The sequence below is a fragment of the Arabidopsis lyrata genome, assembly GCF_000004255.2.
Source record: "Arabidopsis lyrata subsp. lyrata unplaced genomic scaffold ARALYscaffold_7, whole genome shotgun sequence".
NCBI lineage: Eukaryota > Viridiplantae > Streptophyta > Magnoliopsida > Brassicales > Brassicaceae > Arabidopsis > Arabidopsis lyrata.
In genome coordinates this window covers 19,247,212-19,256,126 of record NW_003302549.1, presented here as the reverse complement: position 1 = coordinate 19,256,126, position 8,915 = coordinate 19,247,212, and the positions used below count along the sequence as shown (strand labels likewise).

The window sequence follows — 8,915 nt, the reverse complement described above, 5'->3', positions numbered from 1 at the left end:
TTAAAAACCGTAACCGTTAACCGTAAAAATAGATTAGTTGCGGTTAAAAAATATACTAACCGTAACCGTTAATTAACCGTAAACATATCAAAACCGTTAGTTAACCGTACGGTTAACCGTGCGGTTAACCGCATAGTTAACCGTGCAGTTAAAACCTAAAATACATAATTATTTAACTAAAACAGTACCTTAAATGGTTCAGTGCGCCCACTACTAAATTTAAACCACTCCACTCGTCCACTACTCATTTTCTACAAATTAAATCATAAATAATTTACAAGTTATTATTTCTACTCATGTAATCGTTTCTTAATTCTCATAACATCCTTTCTATAGTATTGTTTGGATAACGTATTGTCAATAAAACAATAACTCAATTATTATAATTATTACTATTAATTTAGTTATTCGTTAATTTACTTAATAGAACAAAATAACTAATTAACTATAAATATTAAAGTATATAATCACATATATTATATATTGTAAAATAAATATTATTTGATATATCATCATTAAATTTTTTATTCTAAAGGTTAAAAATACCTAAGCTTTTGTCTTTGATATTAAGCGTATCATAATAATTAAATAACCGTAACCGTATTTAACCGTAACCGTTGTAACCGTAACCGTATTTAACCGTAACCGTTTTAACCGATATATAACGGTTAAGGTTACGGTTAGAGAAATTTTATAACCGTAACCGGAGGTTAATAAACCGTAACTGCAATAACCGTAACCGTGGTCATACCTAATTAAGGGAATGTCAATTGTTTTGAGTTTTGGTGACAGATAAGACGGTGAGAGATTTATTTATTTATCAAGTTTTAGTTCCCTAAATTATAGTTTTTTTTTTTTTTTGAGAAATAATAGGATCTTTTATCTTCAATTTGCATTTACTCAAAGTTGCAGAACCGACCATTAAATGCGTCATATAGTTCGAGAAAGTGAGAAAACAAGTGTATATACAGTAGAAGAAACACGTTAGAGAACCATGAAATCTTCTGTTGTGTTGTCCAAATCTCAACACGTGTCCCTCTGTTTCTCTTGTTTTCGGAGAAGTTTTGCAACTTCTTTTGATGTTTCTCGTCCGATACCATCTTTGGTTAACCTCGACCGTTTTGATCGCCTAATCAGGTTTGAGTCTACATTTTCTGGAACTTGCATGCTCGTTACTCTAATTGTACTTTAATTGATGAATTTGCATGTGTTTTAACTTTTAAAAAATTCTTAGTTCATTGTTATGATGAGTCAATCCTCACTGGTTTAGTCTAATGATTGTGATCAAGATAGCTTTTACCGGAAATGTAGCAGATTCTAATGAGAAACTTGGAAATGTTTTGGTTTATGGCTTCTCTAAAAAATGTTTGTATATACAACTGAAATTATGGGTATGTTAATAATTTAAGCAGTGGATGGAAGAAGGCACAAGAGTGGATGGGAAGATGAGTTGGATTTGGAGGAAAGGAGTTAGTGTGGGAAAGAAGGTTCTTGCAGCATGTTTTCTAGTGTTTTCTGCACCGTTCCTCGTTCCAGCACTCGTAGTTGCCTCTACAATCGCGTTGATTTCGTCACTTCCTTATTGTTTTTTCTTGGCGAGCTATGTTTGTACGGAGAAGTTGATGAGAAAGCTGCTTCCTGCTAATGCGTTTAGTGGAAGAAGTGATCATAAAATGATGCTACTCCCCAACAAGATCGGTGACGGTGATATATATGATGAAGGCATATCACGAGTGTCTATAAGTGAGCCGATTCTTGTTCATATTGAGGAAGAGAGGACTATTGCAATAGCTTATAGGGAAGATGAGGATATGACAAAAGAGTTAAAGAGCTGGTTAGAGAGTATTACAGATGAGGGTAAAAATAATCAATCACTTGATAGAGGAGTCTTGGAAAAAGGTTTTGAAGAGGAGGATAAAGATCAGTCAATAGTTCGTGGAGATGCCAAGTCAGAGAATGTTAGACCACGACTTGAAGATCTGTTAGGAAAGAAGCAAGTGTCTGGGACTAGACATAAAGGTGTTTATATACATGAGTGAAGGTTTTATTAATGTTGAATTGCTTGAAACTAGCTTATGAGTCTTCAATCTCTTTCTTTCTTTCTTTTTTGGCAGGGGAACTTGAGTCTACTTCAACTACAGCAGCTAGAGGGAAGGATATGGAAAATTCTTCAACTCCGGTTAGTATATTTTCCTTTCGTCCTATGGTTTCATTGTTGAATGACAACTTAGCATCACATCCATTTCACGGGTGAACTGAATGGAATCAGATTGTGCTTCCATGAATCATTCTAGTTTCCATGTACTTGTTGTCTGTTACTCAAGTGATTTTCGGGCCGTTTGTGTTGAACTTGTCATGTTATGTGGATTCCCTTTGTTTCGATTTACATGCTGCTTCCCATGCCCATATGTTAGCGAGTAACCTTATGGCCAGTTACAAGTTTGTACCTTCTTGTATATTAATGTCTACAGATCTTTACTAGGATATTGTAAGGGGTCTTTATGGGTCAATCCTCTCCTGAGAAGCTTTTTGTTTAGTTTGATGATGTTATGATTTCAAGTAAACCAAATATACGGTTGTTTATTTCGCTCTCTTGCTATAGTCTTTTGAGGGTTGATTGGAAATTATTATGTGTTGCTCGAGGCCAGTGGTTGTTAGAGTGTGCACACTATATATATAAGTGGGTAAAATTCACAGTCAAAGGCTAGGTTGAGAACCAGAATGGATGGTTTTATGTCTCTTACCGGTTCTTCCTCCCGAGTTGAGAGTTGAGACCCATCATTCAGATAGAAGGGGGTAAACTAATGAGTTCAGATGGTAGGATCACGTGGCCTAGAAGGTAGAGAGCTTAGACGAAATGATATCAGTATTGATGAGGTCTTTAAAGGAGAACAACATAGGGTAAGGATTTTGGTAGGTGGTTAATGAAATGAGACCTTCCCTAACCACTCTAATGTCTTGACGAACGAATCAATCGTTATAGAAAGATGTGAATGTGTCACGTGGAACCGGTGAAGACAAACATAAAGTTGTTTGTTTACATATCAATATAATTATAAGAATAGAAAGGACAGATTTTCATAATTCAGTCACTTAAAAAGGGTGTTTTGGTAGGCTGTCTTAGCTAGACAAGAATCTGACACACGTCTTAATGTCCAGGTAACCGGGTTTACTCACCATCTTTAATGTCATGTTTTGGTTCATAGAAAGCGTAAAATCATTTTTTACATATCAACATGATTTTAAGAATAGAAACGACAAATTTTCATTCATCCCGTGTTTAGGTAGGGTGTCAGTTCTATAGGAATCTACTCGTATCGATATGTGTTGCATGTTTTGAACAGAGTTTTATTAGAGTCCTTGGCATCCATGTAATAGCTGAGCTTCTTGAACTCATATATCTGTCTCTCATGATGAATCGATATGTTTTTCACTTTGATTTGCATCTCTAGTTCCAATGAATAGCTCAAAGAACTGTTCAATTTAACTGTGTCAAAGTTGAATCATAAGTACTTTGTGGGCTTGTGGTAATGCCATAAGTACCATAAGTTCAAGAAGCTTGTGGATATATTTAACTAACTCTTATTGTAATCGTATATATGCAATATGTTCTGTTGTACAATGAGCTTGTCTTGTTCTTTCTTCTTTTCTTGCCCAACATGTCAATTGTGATCATGCATTGAATTGTTTGATTCCAAATCCCTCTCAAAGGGGATTTTCTTGTTTGGCTACTTAAATTGTGATTTTTTGGATTGAAGGTGAAGGTGTTGTATAGCGAGGAGCAGATATGGACAACGATTGAGGCATTAAGGAAGGTAGTTGGATACAATGTTGCAAGGAGCATGACATATTCAGAAGAACTGAAGGCGCTTTACATGTTTACGGGTGTGGAATTGCCGACATCGATGTTGGAGAATGAGAATCATGATATTGCAAACGTCAGTGAGGGGCTTTCCTTTCTAATGTCTGTTATTGGAATAAAATAAGGTTTTTGATAGTATTGTTGTATAGCTTTAAACACTCGTCTTTTGATAATGCACAATGATAAATAGAAAATGTGCTCAAATAACACTTAAAAGTGAGTTTATTACTGAGATAACACCCATCGAAGAGGGTCTTACTCAAATAACACTTAAAAGTTGCCAAAAATCTTTTAAGCCTCTCTAACTATTTTATTTACATGTTTGCCATTTAGAATTAAAAAAGGAACCGTTAAACGAGAGTAATTAACAAGAGTGAGAAAGTGGAAAAGAGTGTTTGTGTTTGGGTGTGTGTCGAGAACAACGGTCGGACGATAGGTAGAAATTCCGGTAAGATATCCGTTTGTGTTTCAATTAATTAGTTTGAGTTGTTCTGCTATTATTTTAGCAAAAGTATCAAACTCTGCTATGATTTTAAAGTAGAAATCATATTTTTTTTACAGACGGATCTGTGTAGAATTTGCGACGGCGAGGTTACTGCGAAGAAACGGCGACGATTGACGGCGAATGTGGTAAGAATCTCTTAGTAAAACCTTCTATTAAGCTTTGAGGGATTTGAAAAAGCTAGCTGTTGGAATAATTTGAAACCTAATCGTTGTGTTTGTGATTTATGTTCCGATGGGATAAAGAGGTGGGTTGATTAGTTGATCAAGCGAGTGAAGAAATGGGAGAAGAAGGTAACAAATATATTTGAATTTGGCGGGATTGATTATAGAATAATAGAAATATATGATAGAGTTTCTTTGTAAGTGTATGTAGTAGAGTTACAAAAGAGAGACATAATGAAGTTGTACTTTGTGCAGTAATTGCGAAGAAGAGCTACCCCAAAAGACTTTATGCAGCAGGGAAAGCACCAATGAAGGGAAGAAGCATGCATATTAACTGCACCTTGGAGAGTTTAGCAAGATTGAAAGAGAAGATTGGGGAAGATGCTTACTCTCAGATACGTGATCAGTCTAAAGTAGGAGTATTGTTGAAGCTTGCTAACAGTTATTTTGTATGGTGGGCAAAGCTTGTGCATCACCTGTTAACTTATCAATTGGCAATTAGTAGGATATATGAGATTTGGTGTCTCATTGAAGGGAGTCCAATAAGGTTTTCTCTTCACGAATATGAAGACATAACTGGTCTGAATTGTGAGGAAATTAATTTAGAGGACATAGTGGCGGTTGACCACATAGAATTTTGGGGAGAATTAAAGGTGGCTGCAGAGAAGGGGCCAAACTAGAATGAGTTGGAGTCAGCATTAAATAGTTGTAGGAGTTGGAGTTTAGAAAAGAGGAAGATGCTTGGTCTGTTGTTCGTGGTGCATGTAGGTATATTGGGGATATCGAGGTCAACTAGGATACCTTTGGACTATGCCAAGAGGGTGCTTGAAACAGAGGCATTTGAGAGATTTCCATGGGGGCGAGTTGGATTTAAGGAGCTTATTGAGTCAATAAAAGTTTTGAAGTATGATAGAACTCAGTATGCTATCCATGGCTGTCCGCATGTCCTGAATATATGGGCATTTGACAGTATTCCACATCTTGCGAAATCATATGGGAACAAAGTACCGGACGATGGTGATGGCAATGAAGATGAAGATGAACCAGAACCAGTGCCTCTCTTGCAATGGAATGGTGGTCGTCCAAGAATCTGTTTAGATAATTTCTTTGTTACAAAGAAACTGAGAAAGAAGAAGGTATGTTTGTTCTCCTCAACTTTCATTGCCCATATGTAGTTATAACACTAAAATAGCTTATTTATGTCCTCCTCATGTAGATCAAGTTGCAACATTTAGTGGTGAGGCCTATGGCATTTATCCTGTTTGGCCTGGAGAGAATGCTGTGTATGGGGAAGGTGTAGGTGATAATAAGCTGGTGGATAATCTCCTGCATGATATTATTAATGGTGGTTTAAAAGAAAGTGGTTTTGATGGTGATCCGGAGATTGGGAAGAAGATTGGAAAGAGGAAAAAGGAAGTGGACAGTGAGGATGATTTTGTTGACCCACATAAGAAGAGAAAAGTAGAGATATAGAAACGTATAAAGAAGAAATCTAATAGTGGGAAGCAATTAAGAGATGTGAGTGATGATAGTGGGGAACATGTTCTGGAGGAACAAGGAATGGAGAGACTTTTTAAGATGATAGGCAGTTTGTCTAAAGAAATGAAAACATTGAACACCAATTTCGTGGCTGGGCTTGAGAAAGTAGACCAAAAATGCAAAAGGCTGAAGAAGAGTGTGACAGATCTGCAGGGTGATGTGGAGAAGCTGAGGAAGAAGAAAGAAGAAAAGAATGATGACATAGAAGAAGATTCTGCAAATGGTTCAAAAGAAGGGACAAAAACCAACGATGAGGTATGATGTGTACATCCTCTATTTAATTAGGAAGTAGAAATATAATTCAAAAATTTCACAAAGCGCCTGTTTTATGTATGCAGAAAACCGCAAGTTAGTTGCTGGGGAGTCACATTTTTCAAGCTTATGTCTCTTTATTTAATTATGATTCCTGAATCCTGAACTCATTGTTTTTAAAAGTGAACTTGTAAAACATAATTGGGTGGATAATGGAGACTTAAATGTTAGCATTTGTAATGGTCAAGTTTATGTCTCTTTATTTACTTCTGATTTCTGAATCCTGAACTCATTGGTTTTAAAAGTGAACTTGTAAAATATAATTGGGTGGTTAATGGAGACTTAAATGTTAGCAATTGTAATGGTTATGTTTGTTTAATCTCACTATATATTTTTCTAGATTATTGAACTATGTTTATTTAGTCATGGCATAAGCAGGAGAAGCAGAATTCTCAAAAAGGTTTTCCCATTTCCGTAGTCGTCAGGAAGGAGAAGGGAAAGGGAAAAAAGAAGCAGGTTCAAAGAAAACAAGGACAACAGAATGTGTTGACCCAACGAAGATGTCCAAGAAGTTGTTTTTGGAGGAAGTTTCAGGGAGCATGTCACCTTTGGTTAAGGATCCAAAAGGTGGGTTAATGAGTGACTCTGTAATGCATAATCTGAACAGTGAAACGTCATCTCCTACTAAACAATTCAAGCCCTTCTCTGAGGCGAAAATAGCTGATTGGGATAGAAGAGATACATGATCTTCAGCGGGAGTAATGAGTAAGTCTATGTTGCATAATCATAAGACTTCTCCCCTTGGAAGATGCATAAAAAAGGAACCACCATCACCCAAAAACACAAAGTTGACTCCTTTAACTAAGAAGAAAAAACCAGAACCAGATTTGTATTCAGAGTGGTTTGATCCTGAAGAGAAAGAAAAAGATAAGAAGTTAACAGCCGCACTAGACAAGTTGTTAGTCTTGTGTTCTAAAGAAGATTATGTTCCCCGTCCATGTCGGCCTAGACACCTTGCTTCTACCCAGTTGGACCCATACGTTGGGAGTTCAATAGTTAAGCGGATTGTGCGTGGTAAAATTCTTTCTCCTACATCTTATGATCCTTTTGAACCGGTCACTCCTAGAATCATTCATTGACCATGATCTGTAAGTTCCAATCTCATTTATTTACTTTACTTTTGAACTCGTAAACCTTTACTAGGTAAGCTTAACTGTTTTCTTATATGTAGGGATAACCCTATGGATTCCATGAATTCACACTACAAAAAAGACGGCTTCTTACGTCGGCTTTTTAAGCATCTCACGTCGGTACTAAACCGACTTAATTATATTCACGTCGGTTATGAAAATGACGTAACTTTCAATGACGTAAAATTTTTTTACGTCGGATCAAAAACCGACGTCATGTTTAGCGGCAAAAATTTAGCGTCAGTTTTTACAATAGTAACGTCAGTTATGCAACCGACACCATATCCACTATACAATGATTATATACTGCTATTTTTTTTCTATTTTTTTGTAAATAAAATAAATTCAATAAAATAAAATTTTAAATCAACAAGTGAAACATACCAAATTTCAATTAATAAAAGATGTAGCTTATACATAGAAACATCAATATCGTGAAAAATGCATAACACAAAAAAATCAAACAGAAATATAATTAGCCTGAGATCAAGCAGAAAAAACAGTCTTATATATATCATAATCAGCTTAAGAATCAAACATAAAAGCAATCCTAATTTTCAGGAGCAGCTTAAGAATTAATGATAACTTGCCCTATCATTTTGTTCATTGGCTAGATAAAAACATATAGTTAGAACTCTTGTCATTCTATTCATTGCCTAATATGTCTAACAAATCTTACATAAGAAACACAAAATTAACAAAGCCTACCTGCAACCTGTATGAGTCTATATGGCAACTCTTACATCAACCTGCTCAGAAGTTTACCTGCAACCTGTATGAGTCTATATCAACTTTAACTATGTTTAAACCATTTTCAATAATCAATAAATTCAGCAACGCTTAGAGAATCCCACACTAGAAAACAAAATATCAGAGTGTTTGTACCTTGTATCGAGTAGGAGGCCTATGACGAATAATAGTTTATCTACATGAAACTCTGTAAAAGAATGACATAATTACTTTGAGCTTGTACCTTGTATCTCAGAACACTTGTACCTCAGAACACTTGTACCTAAAAAACAATATCTCAGAGCACTTGTACCTTGTACTGGGGCAGGAAGGCTTCATAGAAGTTACACCTAGATGCAAAGGACGAAGAGAATCGCCATGCTACTGTCTTTTGCATGTCATATAGTTTTATTTTGTTATAACAACTTTATGAGAGAGAATCAATTTTGTATTTAGGAATTCTCATCAACTCATAAATGTGATTGTTACAAATATATATATAGTTAGCATCAAGCTAAAGGAGACTTAAGCTAACTAAAATACAAGATTAAATATCCCAATAGACCCCCCTCAAGTCTCTGAAACTGAATCATCCTTGTGAAGGAAGAGACTTGAAATCGACAAGCGATTGAGAAGAGAACGAAAAGGACCTGGATGTAGCGGCTTAGTCAAGATAT

The 8,915-nt window shown here is 35.7% G+C and overlaps 1 protein-coding gene and 1 long non-coding RNA gene across 3 annotated transcripts; one reads left to right on the top strand and one right to left on the bottom strand.

The window, feature by feature from the left end:
* The first annotated feature begins 861 nt into the window (after positions 1 to 861).
* LOC9306538 lies at positions 862 to 4,088 on the top strand. 2 transcript variants are annotated; one of them, XM_021016552.1, is made up of 4 exons: positions 862 to 1,137; positions 1,410 to 2,019; positions 2,115 to 2,179; positions 3,759 to 4,088. In XM_021016552.1, exons 2-4 carry the CDS (start codon positions 1,416 to 1,418, stop codon positions 3,984 to 3,986), a joined length of 897 nt encoding a protein of 298 aa, XP_020872211.1. In that variant the 5' UTR covers positions 862 to 1,137; positions 1,410 to 1,415; the 3' UTR covers positions 3,987 to 4,088. The 2 variants fall into 2 exon arrangements, with proteins under 2 accessions (XP_020872211.1, XP_020872210.1); XM_021016551.1 differs by having other exon boundaries at positions 1,413 to 2,019; positions 3,759 to 4,086.
* A 3,012-nt stretch (positions 4,089 to 7,100) lies between these two features.
* Positions 7,101 to 8,651, bottom strand: LOC110226978. Its single transcript, XR_002330865.1, has 4 exons — positions 8,552 to 8,651; positions 8,395 to 8,446; positions 8,218 to 8,281; positions 7,101 to 7,441 (listed from the first exon to the last, which is right to left on the bottom strand). It is a non-coding gene; the product is annotated as an uncharacterized LOC110226978 (long non-coding RNA).
* Between the last annotated feature and the right edge of the window lie 264 nt (positions 8,652 to 8,915).